This window comes from Eumetopias jubatus, unplaced genomic scaffold (genome assembly GCF_037043125.1).
Source record: "Eumetopias jubatus isolate StellerSeaLion01/CBP00866 unplaced genomic scaffold, mEumJub1_p1.0 scaffold_13, whole genome shotgun sequence".
NCBI lineage: Eukaryota > Metazoa > Chordata > Mammalia > Carnivora > Otariidae > Eumetopias > Eumetopias jubatus.
The window spans coordinates 110,148,464-110,172,754 of record NW_028274819.1 but is presented as its reverse complement, the minus strand read 5'-3'; the positions used below and the strand labels follow the sequence as shown (position 1 = coordinate 110,172,754).

At 38.5% G+C, this 24,291-nt stretch overlaps 1 protein-coding gene across 1 annotated transcript in view; it reads left to right on the top strand.

Annotated features, from left to right (window-relative positions):
- Nucleotides 1–24,291, top strand: part of GRIA4 (glutamate ionotropic receptor AMPA type subunit 4) — a 224,683-nt gene that overhangs the window by 127,129 nt on the left and 73,263 nt on the right. Inside the window, exons 3-4 of the mRNA XM_088017525.1 lie at nucleotides 8,206–8,259; nucleotides 22,699–22,857. Of these exons, the coding sequence (XP_087873651.1) occupies nucleotides 8,206–8,259; nucleotides 22,699–22,857 (213 nt within the window). The remainder of the gene's footprint in view (nucleotides 1–8,205; nucleotides 8,260–22,698; nucleotides 22,858–24,291) is intronic.

The following is a 24,291-nucleotide window of genomic DNA, read 5'->3' as shown; positions in this document are numbered from 1 at the left end:
TGAGGACACTCTTCTGAGTCTTGTAAACATAAATATAACCGCCCTTTATAAAATCTGGAGTGTTTAAACAGTTCAGTAATAGAGTGCACTACCTGCTAATGAATGAAGTGATGCATCTTTTTAATCACTGTGATTTAGTTAGAAAGGTCCATTCTGAATCCTCATGATTGTACACAACTTCCCTAGTGATCATCTAGATTTTCTCTGAACACAACTAGTGCCAAATTTAAGATTACATTATGGAATGAAATTAAAATGGTGTCGTTTTTACAAAAAAAAAAAAAGAGTAAGGTCCACATGATCACTGGTAAATGGAAGACAAATCAAGATTGTACATAGTGAATTTTTATTTTTTTAAGGTTTTTTTTTTTCCCCCAGAGTCACATATATACCCAGTGATTGTTATGTTCTTCCCAGTCCAGGTTTACATTGTCTCTATACTTACCCTATGTCTTTTCCTTTACAAACACAAAATATATACTGGAAAAATATGTTTTTAATTCTATTCTTATAATTAATTTTGTGGTTATTTCAGCTGATTGTTATAATTTGAAGGTCAAATATTTTAATATACTATAATGACATAATAATGTAAATATCTTGCAGGTAACAGAGAAACTCATCTTCTTGAGTCTGCCCACCCCATCCTACCATTTTCCTTTCTTACACATGTACACAGCGTTAACCCATTTGCTTATTTATTCAACAAACATTTATTCAATACCTACCAATTTCCAAGCACTGTATATAAAGTTACATCAATTGCAGTCCATCCCTTGAAGGAATTTCAAATGTAAAGGAAAAGCGAGGAATGCAAGCACCATGCAGAAATGTGTAATAAAGACTAAAGCACAGTGCTGAAAGATGAGTCAGAATTTCCCAGGATGAAGCGCTGGGACAGGGCATTCAAGGCAGATGGCAGTGGGAGAGCAGAGCCCTGGGATGGAGCCACATGTTTGGGGAAAGCAAATGTTTATGGTTGGAACATCAGGTGCAGGGGAAATGAGAAGATGCTCAAGGCAAACTGAAGACAGATTACAAAGAGCCCCATGGGGTCTCCTAAGTAGTTTTATATTCCTCATAACATTTCGATGCCATTGGGTATTTTAGACATGATCTGATCAATTTGTGTTTTAAGAACAATAATTCTCGTGACAATGTAGAGAATGGACTGAAAGGGGGACAGATTGCTGACTAGTAGCGTGCCAAGTGAGCATTGGTTCTTCATCGTCATTTTTCATGTCTCATGCATACCAGTATTTCACTTCGTTGATTTGACATCTGCATAACAGATATTTATTGAGGGCTTATCATAGGCCAGGCAGTGTCCTAGCACCCTGAAGTCCCTGCTCCATGGAGCCTCTATTTTAATGAGGGAGACACACAATGAACAAGTAAATGTGTAATGCCAAGTAGTGATCATGCGAAATTCTTGAAGGTATTTATTAATATCTACTTTGCCAAGCATCATGATATGTACTTAATTTAGAGATTCATAGTCACCATTACTTTTGTTAAGATTTTGAGAAGTTTAACTGATCTGACTAGGATTTTTAAAAAGGGGGAGGGGAATTTCCTTTGGCAAATTTAACAGTATTATTAGTTATGGATAATAGTCTTTGTAGGAATAAAATAGCTATGCAGTGAGCTTGCTATGCACAAACAACATACCGACACCAAGTAGGAGAATCTTGTTTATTAGGAACAGGCATATTATTCCTGCTTTGTTTCTCTTAGTTGTGACCTTTCATTTGCTTGTTTTTTAAAATAATTTCTGAGTTAGTCGCTTGAACAAATGTAAAGGGTTTACATAGAAAAGATATTATTTGTGTATGAAGATAGGGTCTCTGCTTACATCTTTGTCCTCACTCTGAATCCACTTCATAAGAACATGGTTCTGGAGCACTATGCTGTTGGAAATAGAACGAAACAAATAAGCTCAACGACCAGGAAAACATTCTTCTGAAATAAAAGTAAAGAGAGTGACTCTGGGGTCTTATGTCTTCTACATTTAACTAATCACAATTTTATCTGTTGAGTAGAATTACAAACAGGCAAATTTTAGAACTCATGACCAAAAAGTTACTAGCTGACGTTACTAAATAGCAAGGCGCCTGCCGCAAAAATTATGGACAGAACATATCTTCAATATGCCTCAAGTGGTTTAGTTGATTTATTATTGTGGGTAAAGATGATCGACACTGAAGACAAATAAGAAAATGCCACTAAAGCAACTAAAGTGTGAAATGGGTGTGAAAATTAAGGAAAGCGGTGAGTACAGAGTAAAGTTATAGGAAAGATGTCCTTAAACAACCTTTAAACCCATTCTCTAGAGGCACAAACTCTCTCTGGCTCCTGGGAGCCCAGGGTACATTAGCATATTGAAGTCTCTAAAAATTCCTATAGGAAAGCAACCTCAAACCTTATTTAACCTGGTGTTCCCTGGAAGAGTGGCCACAGAATCTCTCTCTCTGTCTGCAGTCACCTCTTTGCATTTTATTTGCCTAGAAAAAAATGGGAAAATAAAATGTTTCCAAGAAAATAAAGGAAGTTTTGAATTAAGAAAAATGAGGGAGGAAGGCATGTTCTGATGATATTTCAAATAAATATGATAAGGAAAAAAAAATATAAAGTCAAGGAGATAGTGGTAGAAACATGTTGTGTTAACAGGAGCCCCCAGAACCAGTAGCTCCTACAGTCCCCTACACTGGAAAGCCACAGAATCAGAGATTCTCAGGTTGGGTGGCTCTTAGAGGTCATCCATCCCATAAACAATGCCTTCACAGGGTGCTTATGCAAGCCATATTCAAACATAGTTGACATATAATTCAGACACCCCCTCATAATTATCTGTCCCTTTGAAACATGTGACAATATGTGGCATTGGAGGATAACTTTTATCCCCATCACCACCAACCCCACCAGCGCCCTCAAGTTTTCTTTGTAACCCATGAATAGATGTTTATCTATTGATGACATGTCCAATGAGGGACATGAAATACTCTGATTAATAGAAAGTTAACCATTTGTGGAATCTCTATTTCAAAGAGAACACCATAAAATATACTTAAAATTGTAGTGTACATAGTTGAACCTTTAATTGATCACTTTGAGCTTGTCCTATAAATAGAATTGTCTATTGGATTGAGTTGGATTTACATGAAAGGTAGGCTGTATACCTGAACTATCATTTTAGATACACACCTGGTAAAGTACAAACTATACTAAACTGAAGCCAAGTTATTTAAGCTTTCCTGCTAATTGGCTTTATTGTGGATATATGAAGAACTTGCAAACCTAAACTTGGATATGTTAAGTTTTACCTGATCGCTCTCCATCTGTGTGGCTGTGTCCCAGTCTGCTGCAGAATGAGACTAGGAAAACCTTGCATATATGATGTTATTCAGATAAGCAATATGTTCAGACAGGAGATTATTTGAAGAAAAGGAATTTTTGTTTCATTATGAAAAAGCTGATTTTTCTCATCAACACGTTTGGCATTCATCAACTCTCTAATGTGATAAAGAATGTCACTGTCATAAATAGCTATTCATTTTCCTCTTATGAAAGACATATAAAAATTGGTCAAAATTAAGTCATTTTTCTGATTGCTATGGACTAAAGAAGGCAACAGGGTATAGTTTTAAAAAAAAGTACAAAAATTATAGTAAAAACATCTGGGTTTTTTCATACTTACTTAATGTGTTTGTTTATGAAAAAGCAAAGAATTACCCCCTCCACCTACATCTCATTAGAATTATTTTTTATATTGCTTCTTACAAAATATTTCTTTAATTAAAGAAGAGCATGGTGCCCACTGGTTCTTTCAAGCTATTTGTGTTTCACATTCATAATCACAAATTCCATAGAACCTTCTGTGCCTCTTTGCAAATATTTTCAATCACTAAATTAAAATGCTATTAAATAAGAATGGATCTTTGCTAAGAGATGGTCATCATTAGCATGATGAGAATCATAATATTATTCAAGCTCTGTGGACGTAGCATTTTGGAACCACTGTAATAGGCAGACAGAAGGATACACTCTCGGCCGTGCTTTTCTGTAGCCCTTGGCAGTTACCGTGATGAGATGAGGTGTCCTGAAGCAGGAAATAAACACCTGCATTTCAACACTTAGTTTTCACTCATTGTTCTACAACCCCATTCAAATCACATCACTTATAGGGCCCTCAGTGCAGGGAGGTGTATACAAAGCGATCTACCATCTTTGTTCTGAAAGGATGAAACTGAAGGATTTTTTTTAACATTTGGAATATAGTCAAAGAAAGAGACCAGTACTATGAATGGTTGTCCTTAAGGTATATAAAGACAGTATGAAAGGGAAAATTCATATGTCGGGAATAAAAGGAAGGTATTAAATAAAGATAATGATTCATTCCTATTTCCCTATATAAGAGATTAAACCTTTTCCACCAAATTTAGCTAGCCAAATAAAAGCATGATGTTTTATGCAACTTGAGTCTTTGACTATACAAAGAGATTAGGCACTCAGAATATGACGTATGTGTGTTACATTACAGCGATGAAAAGCTTGGACAGCTAGCCAACAAAAGCGTTTTGTACCCTTATTAATTTTCCTGCCACATTGGTCATTTTTTTTTATTTGGAGACTGTTTTAGTTTGGTTTCCGCAGAAGCAGACCTTAAGACAAGGATTTATGTGTAGTCAGTCAGTTTGGGAGGTGAGGAACACACTGGAAGGGCAGTGGAGAAATGCAGTCACTTAAAGGTGCATTTATCCCCAAAATTACCATGTGGGTGACTGAGGCTTAATCTCATTTGAAATTAATGTAAATTCCTGGAGGATTATTGTAAATGTCATTTGAAATTAGTGTAACTAGAACACACGTCAGAATCTTGTGTGGCAAGGGCACCAGCTCCTGTCAGTCACTGTGGGAGGGCTGCTGGGGGCAGGGCTCTCACTCCCCGGCGCTTCGACCTGGCCTCCCGCCCCTCCCCACCATGAGCAACGTGGGCCCCGGGGACCAGAGGAGACCCTGACGTCACGGAAATTCGGGCGCTGGCCGTCACAGCAGCTCGCTCCGGTCAGACGATGAGGCTCGGGGGGCGGCCAGCCCTGTCTCTGACAGTCACTGGTGGGACGGACGTACTCGTGCTGTTATATATTCGTATCTTTCACCTCTCACTATTTATTTTCCTTCTTTATAAAGAATTACATCAGAAGTACAGAGACAGAAGGGTTGGCCCACTTTCAAAGTCAAGTCACTCGGATTTGTTGTTTTTGAGTTTTTTGTTTGGTCGTTTTTTTTGTTTGGTTTGGTTTGGTTTTTGTTTGTTTTTTTCTTTTTTTTGTTTTTTGTGTTTTACACACGAGACAGTCTGCACTTTGTTGAGATAGTGTTAGCCACATGTCAAACCATACCCGTGACAGCGTCAGTTTCACACAACCATTAAAATTTCTTTTAACTTAAGCGAACAACACTCTGGATGCAGGACACTTTAGACTATTGGAGTATACACTGGATTTTTTTTTTTTTTTCCACAAAGAAACTTCCATCTAGTGTTGGATGCTTGGCAGAGGGACCAAGATCTGGCCTTGACCCTTGGCCCACCGCGGTCAAGGTGAGAGTGTTCAGGAGTTTGTACGGCACATTGGTTTTTCCCCAGCAAGGATCTGGCTCAGCAAAAATGGTGTTCTCTCTGGCCTCCCCAGCCAGGTAAATAAATCCTCAGATCACTGCTCCCCGAGGCCCCAGGTCCCATAATGCTGATGCACACCAAGCTCTGCAAGGCCTTTTCTGCCAGGATTTTTGTCACTTTCGGCTGTTTGTGGTTTCTATAAGTCCTGGTCCCTTGAAAGCATATAAGCTTGAATTTATTGCAGTTCTTTGCTAGGCAATCTGGAACTGAGTCATTTCCTTGTGGAGGCACCGAGTGCAGAATTTCTACTGGTTCCCCGTCTTTTTAACATTTAGCAGTGTTAGCTCCTTGCAATGACTTTAGGAGAGGGAGAGGTTATGGACTGCAGCCACAGAGAAATCACAGGCTGAGAGCCTTGAGAGAGAAGAGGCAGGATGAGTGTGAGGGCTTGCAGAGAGTGCAGGAGGCTGACCCCGTCACCCCAGCAAAGGTTGCGGTGAACCCGCAAGAGAGAAGTAAGGAACTGTCCTCGGGCAACAATCCCTGGGGAGGTCCAGTAGCGGAAGCTCTGGCAACTCTGCAAGAGCGTATCCTGAGTACCAGCCATCCAGTGTTCCTTGACAGTTATCTTTTCCACAAGCTCCACCTGAGATTCCCAGAGAATCCGAGGGCTCTGGCCTCCTCAGCGCAGGCTAAATTACTCGGGTTTGGTTTACCCAGCATGATGACTAATTACGCGGTTTCTTTCCAGGACTTTCTTTACGATCCCATCTACACATTGCTTGTCCTCGTCTTCATGGTGAGACTGTCGAGGGATGTTCAGTTTCAGACAAACTATGGACTAGATGAATCAGGCAATAGGAAAGAGAGAGAGATGCTGGCTAAAACATTGCAAATGCATAGTGGAGCTTCCTGGAGAATAAAGAAAACCTTCAGGAGCCAGGAAGGAAAGGCAACTGTGCCCATGGAAGTTGCCAGATTGGGCAGCCTGACTTGGGGGTCAGTGCTTACCCGAGGACAGAAACTTTGGGCTCAGCCAAGGCAGTAAGTCTGAACTGAGGTCCGATTGAAAGCCACACTCTTGAAGGGTGACACCGCAGTAACAGAGAGGACTAGAAAACAACCTGCTACCTGCACAAGGGATCACCTGAGTGTTTTCCACCTGGGGCCTGGCTCCATGTGGTGGGGCTGACACCCCCGGTGAGAAGTGGTCATCACAACCCTCATTAGGTGAATTGAATTTGCATTTGTACCACACACTGGGAGCTGGGAATCAGTGATAGCAACATTGCAGTACCTGTTGGAAGCAAACACAGACATCTTTGAAGGGATGTTTTCAGGGATATCGGTAGAGAATTTCCCAGAACTGTTGAAGGGAAATCCTCATACTCAGGAAGCACAACAAATCCCGAACAATATAAGCAAATACTAAGAAGTAAAAATCCCAACTCCGTTGTAGTGAAACTGCAGAGCCATCAGGTTAAAGGGGAGGTCTTAGGTGTGACCAAAAAGAAACAATGAGATGAGCAGAGACTCCGTTTCACCAGTGGCCTTGTGTGCAAAGCTCTGTTTTTGAGCACAGTTTGTTCAGGATTTTAAAAGGGTTTTCCTTTATTTTATACACAAGCCACCCATTTACAAAGAATTATTTTTAGAGGATATTAAAACACTAAAAACAATTTCATTTTTTCTTTGATGATGAAAGTACATGAAACTCATATATTGTGTTGTCCCCTTTGAGGAACCAATGAAGTTACAGAACTCATCAGTATCTGTCATTAGATGTTCTCTCACTGAAGGAATTGTCAATTTAATAGAAAACAAGAGTTTTGTTTCTGTGTTAGAAATTTCTGAATTCCTAATTCCTGAAACATACCTAAAAACATTCTTAGGAAAAAAACTAATGAATCTAGCAGAGAGGAAAATTCTCTTGATGTTGTTTTGTCTTTATTCTTTTGATTATAATAAAGTATTGTTCTATCCATATGCAGGTGGGAATTAACTAAGTATTCTGTAGTATCAGAGGCATCTAAACACAGATACTGTGCCTTACAAAAACCTTGCTTGCTGCTCAGGACAAAAATACAGTCTACTCATAGAAAATCATTCTTAATAGTGGAAGACACCTAACAGCTTATCATACATTTCTATAAATTATCAACAAATTAAGGATGTCTATATTCTTTGGACCAAAATAATTTTAAGTTTCTTATGTTTGTGTATATCCTTTTATATATATATATATATAAAAGAATATATATATATATATGAACCATCAATTTGTTTCAAAACCATCTCCTTCTCTTTGAGGGAATTATAGCATAGTAGTTTTTTGAACAAGGTTTACTGAATGAAAGATCATTTATACAGCATGATTGAAATTAGTGTGTTGGGTTTTTTTTTTTTTTTACTTTAATCACTTAATTTTTAAGGTAGCTTAGGAATTTCTTCTAGTTATAAGGAAAAGTGTAACATTTTCTCATGTTTCCACGTGGAATTAGGTTAAAATAGTTAAAATTCTATTTTAAAAAATATCCTTCAGTAAAGTTAAATTGGTTTTCTCTTGTTTCCTTCTATTTTCATAGATTGTGAGCGTTGGGAAGCATGTAAAAGGCTACCATTACATCATTGCAAACTTGGTAAGAGCTCTCTATTTTCTGTTTTTCAGAAGAATTACTCAAGCTTTCCAGATTATTTTAACTGTGCTTTAAAATAACGTTTCAGTAAATGAATAAATTACATTACTTACTAAGCTTTTTATAACCCCTAAGATAAGATTTTTGTTACAGTGGTTATTATATTTCTAATGCGCAGTTCAATATATGTTGATGCAGACTAGCTTGACATCTGCCAAAGCAACCTTTAAAAGTAATTATGATGTTTGCTTTACTATGATATCACCTGGCAAATTAAATAATGGTCTTTTCTCTGTATAAATGATAAATGTACCACTGTATGGATCAAGATTGCCAATACTTAGGATATCACAAGGATGATTGAACTGATGACCCATGTCTTCTGATTTTAAGAAAAGCAAGATTGAAATGGCTATATAAGGAAATCTTTTGGTTGCAAGTAATCCATATTTTTTTTAGATTATGTCAGCTTTTCATATATTATATATAGATGGTTATTGAACAAGATACATACACTGGTATAAAATCCTGCAAGGCCTAAGGCAGGTCCTTTTAGATTTCTTGCCAAGGCTCACCAAGTATTTCTTGTTAACTCTGCAGTGTAGACGGAAAGAGAGCTACACAGAGTGCCATTCTCCTTGCTTCATTAGAGCATCGTCTGGCCAAAGGGCTTGATCTCAGATGTGGTTCATTTTAGAGAAGTTAAGAATGTTTTCTCCTTTTTCTCTTTTCCTACCACATATTTCTTTGGTCAGGATCTTTTGCTTAAGACAGGAAAAGAACCAAAGGCTGCAAAAGAGATTCAGATTTATCCATGAGTGGGCCATCACCCTCTGACACAGGAATTTTTAGTGGATGGATCACATTATGGAATTGAGATATTAAAATTCAGCAATAGACTATCAAATTCATATGGTGAAAGATTACCATAAGTCACCATCAGTAACTTGTGCATATCTGCATTATAATATATTGTATCAATTATGCTTTCTCGACTTATTCATGTATCTCTAAATAACTGTGATTTCCAAAACCAGAATGAATTTTGTTTCATTGGGCCAATCAACAGCTATTTCTTGAGAACTATTGCATAGGATTCCCAAATAGGAAGTAAATCCATTATCAAAAAGAAAAGTTATATTAATATGGTTAATGTTGAAAGACTGAATGATTTCCTCCTAAGATCAGGAACAGACAAGGATGCCCCCTCATCACTTATGTTGAACATTGTACTGAAGCTTTTAGCAAGAAAAAGAAAGAAAAGGCATTCAGATTGGGAAAAAAAAAAGACTTTGTGAATAGAAAATCCTAAGGAATCTAATAAAAAATAAGGAATCTTAATTAGATTCTTAAGGAATCTAATAAAAAAATCTAATATGAGAACTAATAAGTAGATTCAGCAGGGTTTCAGGATATAAGGTGAATATAAAAAATTTCTGCATTTCTGTATAGTAGCAACTAACATTCTGAGAATGAAGTTAAGAGAATAATTCCGTTTATAACTTCCAATTACAATTTACAATTAATGAGAAACTGCTACTTCACCAATTCAGCAGGACTGTTTAGTTGGAGCTCCTGAGCTCCCCTCCTCCCCCAGATACACACAGAGTAGTCCCTCTGAGAGAATTCGGGAAACTAGCTCAGTGACTCCTACACACATCAGGCAACTAAGAAAATAACCCACATTGAAATAGGTAGGAAAGGCTGAGACATACTCTTTCCACAGAAACTATACCCAGCACAGTACCATACAATCAAGAGGGCATCCCCAACTTCCAGCTTCTCCATGAGCAGCAGAGGATTTGGACCATACATTTAGCACCCCAGCTTTTAAGGCTGTCACTCAAGAGACAGGCCCCCAAAACACCTACCTCTGAAAGCCAGTTGGTTATACATCCACAAGACCCACAGGACTATAGAAACCATTCTTAACGGGCTTGTGAGCATTCACTGTTAACTATCCTCACAGGCTTTATTAGCACAGAGGGAGCAGGCAAAAGTGCCCATCTCTACTCTGTCCCTGAAAGGAAATTGACTACGTACTTTACAATCTGCTGCTGAGAGTCCATATGCAAGAGTCTCGCCGCATGCATTAAGGAACTGGCTATGATCCCCCATGGAGCCCAGGGGAGCTGGTGGGCATTTCTGTCACCTTCTCCCTCTGGCTCACTCCCACTATAAAACCAGGTTATCAGCCTGTCTCTAAAAGAAGACTGTACACATGCCTGGTGCCCTGCGTTTTACTCTTGCCACTCAAGGGATGATTGGATCTGATAACCAATGGAGCTTGCATTCACAAATCCCACAGGACTGTAGTGAACAATGAGGCAGCTCTTAACAGGTATGCAAGAGTGCTCACCCAGGTATTCCCCCAGGGCTCAGTGGAGAGGGAACTGGCAAGTCTTTCCCTGAAAAGGGTTTGACTATATATTTCACAAGCTGTTTCTTGAGAGTTGGTCTTACCATCAGCCTGCATCTAGGTGCTAACTGTGATCCTTTCCTTTGGAACACTGTCAGGTCCCTCAACTCCTAGGAGCCACTAAAAAAAAAAAAGAAGGCTGTTTGAGTAATCACATAGATTTAAAAGACAACCAGCAGTTTAGCCCGTACTGACTAGGATGAGGCTCATCTCCTGCACGACTCCAGTGTGTCAGGACTGGTGGAGCTATCTCTGTTACCGAATGTGCAGAAACCAGCCCACACAGGAAATCAAGAAAAATGAAGAAACGAGGAAATACATTCCAAACAAAAGAACAAAATAAATCTCCAGAAACAAATCTTAATGAAATGGAAATAAGTGACTTACACAATAGAGTTCAAAATAACACTCATACAGTTGTTTGTTGAGGTCAGGAGAGCAAGGCATTAACAAAGGAAGCATTTCAACAAAGAGTTAGAAAATATTAAAAAAAAAATACCAAACAGAAATCACAGAGCTGAAGAATACAGTAACTAACTACAAAATTCAGTAGAGGCGTTCAGTGGTAGACTAGAATAAGTGGAAAGAAGATCAGCCAACTTGAAGACAAGGCAGTGGAATCTACTCAATCAGAGAAGCAAAAAGAAAAAAAAAAAGAATGAAAGGAGTGAAGATAGCTTAAGGGACTTAGAATATAGCATCACGGACCCATAGATACATTATAGGGCTCCCGGAAGGAGAAGAGAGAGACAAAGGAGCAGAAAGCTTCTTCAAAGAAATAATGACTAAAAAGTTCCCTAACCTGGGGAAAGTCATATAAATCCAATTCCAGGAAGACCAAAATATACCAAATAAGCTGCATCTTAAGAGATATACACTGAGACACACGTTACAGTTAAGTTATTCACAACTTTGAAGACTCTCTTTGAAACTCTCTTTGAAGACAGAGAGCATCTTAAAAGCAGCAAGAGGAAAGTACCTTGTTATGTACAAGGGAAGTACAACAAGACTATCCGCAGAAGCTTTATAAGTAAGAAGGGAGCGGGATGATGTATGTCTTCAAAGTGCTGGTAGGAAAAAAACTGCTAACCAAGAATACTCTACCTGGCAAAGTTGTCCTTGAGAACTGAAGGAGAGAGAAAGAATTTTCCAGAGAAGCAGAGACTGAAAGAGTTGATCATGAATGGTTTTACAAGAAATGTTAATGTTTCAAGCTGAAATAAAAGGACATAAATTAGTAACATAAAAACATATGAAAGTAGGGCGCCTAGGTGGCTGTCGGTTAAGCGACTGTCTTTGGCTCAGGTCATGATCCCAGGGTCCTGGGATCGAGTCCCGCATCGGGCTCCCTCTGCTCTGTGGGAAACCGGCTTCTCCCTCTGCCTTCCACTCCCCCTGCTTGTGCTCTCTCTCTCTCTCTCTCTCTCTATATATATATATATATATATATATATCTATATCTCAGATAAATAAATAAAATCTTTAAAAAAAAACATATGAAAGTATAAAACCCACTGCTAATGGTAAGTATACAGAAAAATTCAGAATACTCCAATATTGTCATAGTGGTGGGTAGATCACGTCTAACTCTAACATAAAGGTTAAAAAACTAAAATATTAGAAGTAATTATAACTACAATAATTTCTTAACATATACACAATATAAAAAGATGTAAACTGTGACATCAAAAACAAAATGTGGGAAGAAATGTGTAGAATTGTAGAGTTTTTGTATGCATTCAGTTTAGTTGTTACCAGCTTAAAATAGACTATTATAGCTATAAGATGTGTTAGTAAAGCCTCATGGTAACCACAAAGCAAAAACTTATCATAGAAGAAACACAAAACATGAAGAGAAGGGAATCAAAAAACCTCAGAAAATCATCAAATCACAAAAGAAGAGAACAAGAGAGGGAGAAAGGAACTACAAATCCACTAGAAAACAATTCACAAAATGTCAATACTAAATCTATTCCTACTGACATCTATTTAAATGTAAATGAACTATATTCTCCAATCAAAAGACATAGAGTGGCTGAATGAATTTAAAAAAGAAGGAAAGAAAGAAAAAAAGACCTAACTCTGTGCTGCCTACGGAGACTCATTTCAGCTTTAAGGATACAAACAGATTGAAAGTGAAAAAAGGGAAAAAACACCATGCAAATGGAAACTGAGGAAAGAAGACAGTTATGTCTGATAGTTATATCAGACAAATTGACCTGAAGCCAGAAACTGTAACAGAAGACAAAGAATATCATTTTTAATGATAAAAGAGTTAATTCATCAATAAAATACAACATTTGTAAACACTTTTGCACCCAACAGCAGGACACCTAAATATATAACAAAGCAAATATTAACAGATCTGAAAAGAGATATAGCAACCCAGAAATAATAGGGAATTTAAATACCCCATTTTCCTTTTTTTTTTAATTAAATTCAAGTTAGTTAACATAGAGTGTATTATTAGTTTCAGGGTCGAGTTTAGTGATTCATTGGTTGCATATAACACCCAGTGCTCATCATATCAAGTGCCCTCCTTAATGCCCTTCACCCAGTTACTCCATCCCCCCACCCACTTCCCTTCCAACAACCCTCAGCTTATTCCCTATTATTAAGAGTCTCTTATGGTTTGCCTCTCTCTGTTTTTATCTTATGTTATTTTTCCTTCCCTTCCCCTATGATCATCTGTTTTATTTCTTAAAGTCCACATATGAGTGAAATCATATAGTATTTGTCTTTCTCTGACTGACTTATTTCACTTAGCATAATATACTCTAGTTCCATCCATGTCATTACAAGTGGCAAGATTTCACTCTTTTGATGGCTGAGTAATATTCCATTATATATACACGTGTGTGCGCACGCACATACACACCCCACATCTTCTTTATCAATTCATCTGTCAGTGGACATCTGGCCTCTTTCCATAGTTTGGCTATTGTGGATAATGCTGCTATAAACATTGGGGTGCATATGCCCCTTTGAATCACTATTTTTGTATCTTTTGGATAAATTCCTAGTAGTGCAATTGCTGGGTTGAAGGGTAGTTCTATTTTTAGCTTTTTGAGGACTCTCCATACTGTTTTCCAGAGTGGTTGCACCAGCTTGCATTCCCACCAACAGTGTAGGAGGGTTCCCCTTTCTCTGCATCCTCACCAACATCTGTTGCTTCCCGAGTTGTTAATTTTAGCCATTCTGACTGGTGTGAGGTGGTATCTCATTGTGGTTTTGATTTGGATTTCCCTGATGCCAAGTGATGTTGACCACCTTTTCATGGGTCTGCTGGCCATTTGTATGTCTTCTTTAGAGAAATGTCTGTTTATGTCTTCTGCCCATTTCTTGACTGTATTTTTGTTTCAGTACCCCATTTTCAATAATGGCTAGATCCTTGACTCAGAATACTCAACAAGGAGACATGGATTTAAATTGCCTGTTGGACCACATGGGCCTAACAGACAGCGACAGAATATTCCATTTAAGAGCAGCAGAATATACATTCTTTTCAAGTACATATGCAACATCCTGCAGGATAGATCATATGTTAGGCCACAAAACAAGTCTTCATCAGTTTAAGAAGCCTGAAATTATATCATGCAACCTTTCTAACCACATTGATATGAAGCTAGAAATCAATTACCAGAAGAAATTTCAAAAGTATGCAAATACATGGAGATTAAACAAATGCTCCTGAACAACCAATGGCTTAAATGAGAAATTAAAAGAGAAATAGAAAAGTTCCTTGAGAAAGTGAAAATGGAAACATAACATACTAGAACATGTGGAATAGAGCAAAAGCAGATCTGAGAAGGAAGTTCATAGTGATAAATGCCTACATGAAGAAAAAAGAAAAATCAAATGAACAATCTAACTTTATACCTCAAGGAACTAGAAAAAGAAGAACAAACTAAGCTCAAAGTTTGTAGAAGAAAGGAAAAAACAAAGGTCAGAGTGAACATAAATGAAATAGAGACTAAAAAGACAATAGATCAATGAAACTGAGAGCTGGTTTTATGAAAAGATCAACAAAATCGACAAATCTTTAGCTAGACTAAGAAAAAAAGAAAGAACACTTAAAATAAGAAATGTAAGAAGATACATTACAACTCATATGATACAAATACAAAGGATAGTAAGAAAGTGCTATAAACAGTTACGTACCAACACATTAGAACACTAGAAGAACCAGATAAATTCCCAGAAGTACACAACCTACTATGCATGAATTATGATGAAAAAGAAAGACCAATTAACAAGTAAAGAGTTTTAATCAGTAATCAAAACACTCCCACCAAAAAAGTCTAAAACCAAATGGTTTCATGGGCAAATTCTACCAAACACTAAAAGAAGGATTAATACCAATCCTTTTGAAATTATTCCAACAAATAGAAGAGGAAGGAACACTTCCAAAATAATTTTTAAAAGCCAGTGTTACATTGACACCAAAGTCAGATAGGGACAGTACCAAAAAAAAGTAAATTAAAGGCTTATATTCCTGATGAATGTGGATGCAGAAATCTTATACCGTACACAAAAATTAATTCAAACATGGGTTAAATTCTTCAGCATGAGACCTGAAACTGTAAAACTCCCAGGAGAAAGCCTAGGAAGTAATCCCTTTGACATTGATCTTAGCAATGTTTTTTTTGGATTTGACTCCAAAAGCACAGCAACAAAAAGCAAAAATAAACAAATGGGACCATGACAAACTAAAAAGCCTTGTACCTATCAACGGAAGCCATTCAACAAGATAAAAAGGCAACTTACAGAATGGGAGAAAAAATTTGCAAACCACGTATCTAATAAGGGATATTAATATCCAAAATATACAAGGAATTTTTACAACTCAATAGCAAAAAAACAAAACCCACAACAACAAACAAATACCTCAATTAAAGAATGGGCAGAGAGGGGGCACCTCAGTGGCTCAGTCAGTTAAGCATCTGCCTTCAGCTCAGGTCGTGATCCTGGGGTCCTGGGATCGAGTCCCGCTTCGGGCTGCCTGCTCAGCAGGGAGTCTGCCTCTCCCTCTGGCTTGTGCTCTCTCTCTCTCTCTTTCTCAAATAAATAATAAATAAATAAAATCTTTTTAAAAAATAAATAAAAATGGGCAGAAGACTATTTTAACAAAAAAGACACACAGATGGCCAAATAGTACATGAAAAAGTGCTCAGCATCGCTAATCATGAGGGAAATGCTAATCAAAGCCACAGTGAGATACTAGCTCACATCTGTTAGCATAGCTATTATCTAAAAGAGAGAACCAAATGCTGGTAAGGGTGTAGAAAAATGGGAATCCCTGTGCACTGTTGGTGGAAATGGGAACTGATGCAGCCCCTATGGAAAACAATATGGAGATTCTTCAGAAAGTTAAAAATAGCAATCCAACTTCTAGGTATATATCCAAAGGAAAAAAATCATAATATCTAAAAGATATCTATACCCCTATGTTCATTGTAGCATTATTCACAGTAGCCAAAGTATAGAAACAGCCTGTGTCCATCAACAGATGAATGGATAAAATATATGTATACATCAGCCATAAAAGAGAAGGAAACTCCACCATTTCTGACAACATGGATGCACCAGGATGGCATAATGCTAAATGAAAGAAGACAGAGTAAGACAAACACTGCATGGTATCACCTATATCGGGAATTTTTTTAAGAAATCTAACTCCTATATTAACTCCTAGAGAACAGTGTTGCTAGCCAGGAGCTGGAGGGTGGAGAACATAGGAAGAAGTTAGTAGAAGGCTACAAACTGTCAGTTATGAGATGAATATGGTCTTGGAATCTAATATGTAACATGGTGGCTGTAGCTTGTAATACTGTATTATGTAAATGAAATTTGCCAAGAGAGTAGAACTGAAGGTTCTCACCAAAAGAGACAAAAATAAAGGTAAACATGTGAGGTGATGGGTGTGTTAATAAACTCGATGGTGGGAACGCTTTCACGAGGTATACGTACATCAAATCATCACGTTGTACACTTTAGGTATATTACAAGTGTACTTGTCAGTTATACCTCAATAAAGCTGAAGAAAAGACTGATTTAACAGTAGTAGCAAGAACTGATTTCTAAAATAATAATTCTTATTAGTTACTGGTGGCTACAAGTAGTCCAGATGCTATAAAATATTCTGTAGTCATAACATTGAAAAAGAAAGCAGAAGGTATGAAGGCCAACTCGTATTTACCAAAAAGAGAAGAATGAAGCAAGACAGACATCAGACATCCATATGTGCTGCCTAAAATATATCATGAATTTACAAGCACACATTTTTAAAGTACAAGTTAAGGAGCTCCCTTATAATTAAGCAGGGTTATCTCCACAGAGAAGCCAAATTTCATTATGGATATTTTTTTTATTCTTTTCAAATGATAATCTTCTAAACCAAGAAAGAAAACAAGTAATGTCCCAGAAATATTGGCTTCTTAGTGGCCATTAAATCCTTTACCTGAAATATCAAAGGCAGATTTCACATATTTAAATAAAATAACACTCCATTTCATTATGAGTAAGGATGCAAATGGGTTGTGAAAGCTCATCAGCACTACTCAAAACTGTCTTTTCATTATCCATAAGTTAAATTTATCATCTTCAGTTAACTATAATTCAATCCCATGCATCCTTCTGTCTTGATGAAACAGGAACAGATTGATGTTCTCCATGTCCCACTGGTTCGCTTTGCTGCTTGTGCACTGGGCTGGGACCTCACCTCCCCAGCCAAGGGCCGAAAGAAACAAGGATCCCTTTTCTTTGTGACTCAAACTTTAGACTGCTAAGCGTCCATGAAGACCCACAAGAGTTGATGCCATCCGAATAGCATGAGCTTTGCCTGATATGTATGTGCAGGGACGTGCCCCTCCCGGGTTCTTGAAATTTTTCTGATATCACTGCCGCTGTCATTTGGCACATCAAGGATGAGTAAAATTTGTAACAAAAGAAAGGTTGCTAAAATCTTTCTTTCCTCTGTCCTGTTTCTGGTTTGTATGTGGGAATGTTTTACTTAGACATACCTGTCGTCTAATTGTATCTCATTAGATTAAACTCTGTTCTAGAAATTTCCAAGATACTTAGCAGCAGGAAAACCTTATCTGTTGGTTCACTAGTGTCTGTTTTTCAGAGATTTAAGTAAGAAAAATGCTTCCCTACTTTGCCCATCGACTTCCTCATTTCCAGTTCTTTGTTTACTTTTCTCCCGGATTTTTTCTTGTTGCTGTTGTTGTTGTTGTTTTTTAAAACAGGTATGATCATATCATTTCCCAGCTTAAAGTATTTCTTTGGCTCTAGGCTGCAAATGCAGTCAAAGGATTCAGGGGCTTTGTGAAAGGGAAAGACCCTGAGATCTCTCCAGCCCTCCCTGCTAATGCCTGACATCTCACCTCTCCATAAAACTTCTGCAGTTCTCAAAAGGACACACAGCAGTGCCCATTTGTTACCACGTCCTACCAAACCTAGGCACCGCACTGCCAACATCCTTAAGGGTGGAGTATTGACACTATTGTCCCTAAGACGCAAAATCCTTCCAGTTTTACCCCTCCTAACCCCAGATCCTCTCTCCCACTCCACCCCACATGTGCCCCTTCCCAAAACCAGACTAGTTCCCAGACACCTGATAGCTCTTTTATCTTCGCAGCTTTAGCTTTGTCTCCCTGGGAGGCAGTCCTTAGTCCACCCAATCTTGATAAACAGTCACTTCTTCCAGAAAGCTGTCCTTTTGTACTTAATCTGATAGTGCCTCTTCGGGGCTCACAAGTCACACCAGGCACCAATAATAGAGAATACAATTTTTTTTTCATCCATGAACTCATTATCTTTCCCCTCCGCTGTACCAAGTGTTGTCCACCATCCTGTCACCCAGCTGCAAATAAGACATTATTAGCACATTGCAAGATCACCAGAGGAAGAAACAATGTCTTATTTGACCTTCTAAAAAGTACCCTTACCCTCCCTCTTTGTTAAAGGGCTGCGTATCCTCCAGCATCCAGCTTCTGTCATTGTGTTTATTTTGTTGCTATAATTGTTCTAATTAACCCTCAACATAGATGCTTATTCTATAGACTGCAAAATGGGGTTCAGTGTAATTTGCCCAAGATCACACAGATCCTAAGTCTCAAAAGCAAGATGGAAACTCTGTCCTGTCTGATTGCAAAGAATAAATCAAATAAATAAAATTAAAATTACTAAATACTTGCTGTAGCCACGAAGCGAGCATTCATTTAAACATTACCTATACCACCCTTGAGGGGGATCTGGCCTTCCATTCTCTGTATTTGTATTCAGAGCTTCCTTCTGCCCTCCTCCAGCAGTTGCTCCTGGTGAGGAGCAACAAGAAACTGTTGACATTGTTGCACCTGCAAGGCAAATTCTTAAAATCTTGTTCTCATTTAGATTTCTAATTCTTTAAAATATATTCCATTTACATTTAGGAAAACACCTGGCTCTTTCTTGAAGTAGTATAAAATTATGGAATGATCAGGGTATTAAAGATTGAAGATTAACCACAGCTCTTGCATACCTGTCCCTGACCTCACCACATACAAACACACAGACATGCATACACCATCCATGCCTCGTTTGGAAGGTAAGGAAGTTAAGATACAGAAAGTAAAGTGATTTGTCCATATGTAGGCGTCAGGTTGGTGTCAGAATGGGAACTAGAACTCAGTTCCCCATATTTGCAGACTAGCACGCTTTTACTCATGGGCAGTGACCCCACTCAAGATTCCATGAACGTGAAGACTTTTTTTTTTACCTTTTTCTTTGTGCTTACTGTATTTTTAACTTTTCTGCATTGAGCACATCTGATTCCACCATCTACATACTTGGTTACCAAAAAGAGATACTTTAAGTCAATTTCTTAACAACCTGGTTTTTAAAAGATTAAAAGGAAACCTCTCCCATTCTACTTGGCAGCCCTTCTGTTAACCATACAAGAGCTGTCTCAATATGATTTCATTGTCCTTTGAGCCTGAAATGCAAAACAGCAGAAATATAATCAGAATTAGTCACACCCTAAAGGATGAGCATTTATTAAGCACCTGTGATGTGATAGATTTACAGATTTACATCAATAGCGGGATATCTGAAGTCCTGCCATTTATTATTTTCCTTTTGCTTCTTTACCCCCAGAGGATGTATGAACTGTCAATGGAAATTAAAAGGAAAACCAAGTTGAAAGTTAATCTTTCCTTAGGATGTCAGTATATTATATAGAGAGACTATATATACTGTTTACTTAGTTACTAACCACTGATTTCACACACACACACACACACACACACACACACACACACACACACACTGTAGAGTTACAATTTTACAACAGTGTCTCCTAGAACCTTCCTTCCACAATACTCTCTGGGTAAAAACTGAAGTCTCAATAGGCACCAAGGTAATTGTTTCCAAGAAAATGACTTCACAGCCTAGATCCTATCACTTTTCTATATAAAACTATTTTAAGGTGTATGAAAGGAAAAATATTGCCTGTACTCAGACATAGCTAAAATTAACTGAGCCACCCACCACTCATTCAGGTCAGAACTGAAAGAAGTTTAAAATCCGATGTGGTGGTAGTTTTTTCCTTCTCCTTCAGCATATCAGGATGGAATCAGAGAAATGTGGACTGTTATTTATCAGAGAGACTTGACATCAGATGGTTTTTCCGAAGGCTGCAGCTTTGCCTGTGTGTCTTGCAGCTGTGGGAGAGGCAATGGAAGGAAGTGTGGCAGGTCTTCTGTTTCAGCCATGCTGAAAGAAACTAATAATGTCATCAATTAGCAACTAATGCAATAGTTGAATCACTGTAGCTTTTAGAAAACGAATTTTTTTTGCCTGCCCATGGGTCTGCCCTATCTTCTCTTCGAAGCAAACAAATGTTCAGCTGACATTTTACTAGCTAGAGATTGGTGGACAGTGCTTTTCTCATTTCAAAAGCATAGATTTGCTTTCTGGTGTCTAGTTTCTCTCCCAGTGAAATGAGAATGTTACTGATGAGCTGTCAAATTAGCTGGCACATAATAGGCAGGAGATAAATATTTGTTGAAGGAATTAATTAATAACAGCTATCATTTACTGAATTCAAACCAGATGTGCTAGTGACTTTAGCATTGTTATTCTCATTTTGCACATGAGAAACCCACGGCCAGAAAGTTACAGAGGTGGATTCAGGACGTGGACAGTTTCGACAGTATAACCCTCTCTCCTCTTACCTTGGGTAAGAATCCACGGGAGCCTAGGGCGGAAAAGGCCACCACAAGGGTCATCTTGGTTCTACTATGTATTTGCTATATGATCCTCAGTAGTTTTGCTGTAATCTACTGAGCCTTGGTTTCCTTATTTGTAAGATAAGTCTAATAATAGGATGTATCTCATCATCTTGTTCGGAGAACCAAACTAGATCATCTGTGTCAAGTGCTCAGCACAGTGCCCAGCACATAAGAAGCCCACCATCAGTATTAGCTATAAATACACACTCCCGGGGCTTTCCAGAGCAACTTCGCTTAGTTGTCAGTAGACTGGCCTGTTTCTTCTTAGATAGCCAAACAGCAGTGTGCATATATAGCCTGCTTTGTTATTAACGAAAAACAGAAGTTTCCGAAACTGAGGCTGAGACACATTACGGCAGAGGCAACCCCAGGCCCTGGTCTTCTCCCTGATTGTTGTACTGATTCCCGTGCTAACTGCGGGGTCACTGCTGCGGAGTTTACTTTTGCCAAAAAATAGAAAAACAAAACACTTTCCCTTAGTTCACTCACACAGTTGAATCAAATTCACATAAAAACAAAAACAAAAACAAAACTTGGGGCGCCTGGGTGGCTCAGTTGGTGAAGCATCTGCCTTCGGGTCAGGTCATGATTCTGGGGTCCTGGGATCGAGCCCCTCGTCGTTGGGCTCCCTGCTCCACGGGAGTCTGCCCCCACCCTGCTTGTTCTCTGTCTCTCAAATAAATAAATAAAATCTTTAAAACAGATAAAAATATATATATTTAAAATTAAAAAAAAACACATTTCACTAAATACTAAGAGAAAACCAAAAAAAAAAAAAAAAGCAAATACAGATGCTAGAAACTCATGTGTGCACATGTGTTTGTGTTGGGGGGAGTTACTTTTCTCTGAGCCAATACCTTTGGTTTTATTAATTCACTTACCTAATAGGTTTTCTCCCCTCTTCTTCTAATTGCCCATTTGTTTTACACTTGTATTGAGTGTTTGTTTTTGTAAAGCACCTTACCTAAATACTTAGCAGGAAAAAAAAAAGGCCAGGTATAAAAAAAATTAATGATAGATAGATAGATAGATAGATAGATAGATAGATAGGAAGGGGAAAGTAAACAACTTTCCAAAATTTTTGCGACTCACCTGTGGACGGAAAGAGAACACTCTTCCCTCAGCCCACCTGGTGAGCATCATCTTGTTTCCCACACACAGAAGTCCACGAATGTCCTATATCTTGCTCTTTTCTCTTCCGTTACCATGTCCCAGGACTTTGAGGATTGTAGTGACTCATAGAATCAAAGCTTTTACCCTCCGTGGCTCAAATTATTGGCTCCGTCTGCTTTCAGACCACTTTGTAATTAAACTGAACCCCCCTAAAAAGGTGCTGCCCATCACAGACTCAGTGTACCATAATACCTGGATATGCCCTTCACATAAGACACATTTCTACATATCTGTGTGAGAGGGCAGTTATGCCCTCAACCGGGGACTTTTGGATGGTATCATTTTCATCTCCTGTATCCGCCTCCATGCTTCATAAAAGGCATTCAGAGGCATTCAAGAAATACTTGTTAAACTGAGTTGAACTGAAAATATTTTTATCCTTTTCTCATGTATTAGACTTGGGATGACAGAATTTAACAGCTAAATTAGGCATAATTGAACCCTCCACCGTTTCCAGCCATTGCTTTATCAGAAATCTCAATAGATATCCATGTTGGTTATTAACTTATGTTACCATTGAAGAGCTGAAATGTCTAATGAACTGAACTTAGCAAACTGCCATACTGATTTCTATAGGGATTCAAGGATATTTCTCTTGAGAGATTTATACACGGTGGAGCCAATGTTACAGGATTCCAGTTGGTCGATTTTAACACACCTATGGTGACCAAACTAATGGATCGTTGGAAGAAACTAGACCAGAGAGAGTATCCAGGATCTGAGACTCCTCCAAAGGTATGTGTTTACAGTACGAGAGCCAAAACAAGAAGGCAGAGTGCTATCTTGCTTGACTGTGGCTGGGTATGTGTGTTGCATGACTCAGATTGTTCACCACTCTACCCACGTCTGCAAATGACTCCCCACAAGGGTTGATTTGGGGGTCACAACCAAATTTTAGCAAGTAGGCAAATTTACAAATACAGGATCCATGAATGAGGAGGATCAGATGCACTCCCTTGAATTGTACTTGATTTTTTTGATGTCTCATCAAAGATGTAAGACATGATTTCTGATCTTGTGACTCCCTGCCCTAATGCAAAAGAAGTCTTCTGGAATAAAGGTATTCCACAAGATAGGCCTGGCAAGTCTCTCCGGTCGGATGTGCTTCTGCTTCCTGTCTGGCCAGCCAAATTGAACTGCCCTACATTTTCCCCTCCTTCCCAGTCCCTGCGCTCTTGCCTGGACCTCCACCGCTCTCCACTTCATTTCCATCTGTCAAATCCAACCACCTACTGGGCGTTTATCTCAAATGCTGCTTTCTCTAGGAAGCCTTTCCTTAGTTTTCCAGAAAATATGAGCCTTTCCGGCTGTGTGATTTCCATAATATTTGACTGTGTTATTCTCACCAAGCACTTACCATAATTTTTTATGTACTTCTTGTTTCCCTTCTCTAAACCCCTGTGGAGCCGTAATGATCTGGGACACATCTTGTCCTTGCAGCTCCTAGCCTGCGTCGGCACCGTTTTCAGAGAGCTCACAGATACCATATGCTGTTTCATTCTTGCAACCACCACAAGAAATAGTCACTGTTACCTTGCTCAGTTTGGTTTTGCTCTGTTTTGTGTTCCATAGCTGAAAAATGCACACATTCCCATAAAACTATGAGTAGCAGAGTTAGAATTCATGGAGTTCTTTCTTCTCAAAGCCCAGACTCCTGGCGTTGAGCTATGATTCTGCCAAATTCTGTCTTGTTATCTGCAAACCTTGGTAAACAGAGCTCGCTTCTCCGTTGCAATCACTAGTTAAAGCAGGAAATAACTCTCGGCTAAGACCTTAGTTTTACCCTGCCCTAAAATGAAGTATTTATTCAATAAGAATTTTCTAGATGCCATCTAGAAGTATGCACCCATAAATATGATTTCTTGGACTTTAACACAGTAAGACATGTGGGAGGGAATTAAATCCCTTGAGAAGGTAAAACCTATTTAAACTTCTGCCTCTTTCCACGTCTTAGCTCTATGACCTGTCAAAGGTCTTTGCTGCTCTAGCCAGCTATCCACTCTGTTCTGCCCCCCTCTGCATGATATCTGCCCCCCTCTGTATGATATCTGCCCCCTCTGCATGATATCTGCCCCCTCTGTATGATATCTGCTCCCCCTTTATGATATCTGCCCCCTCTGTATGATATCTGCCCCCTCTGTATGATATCTGCCCCCTCTGCATGATATC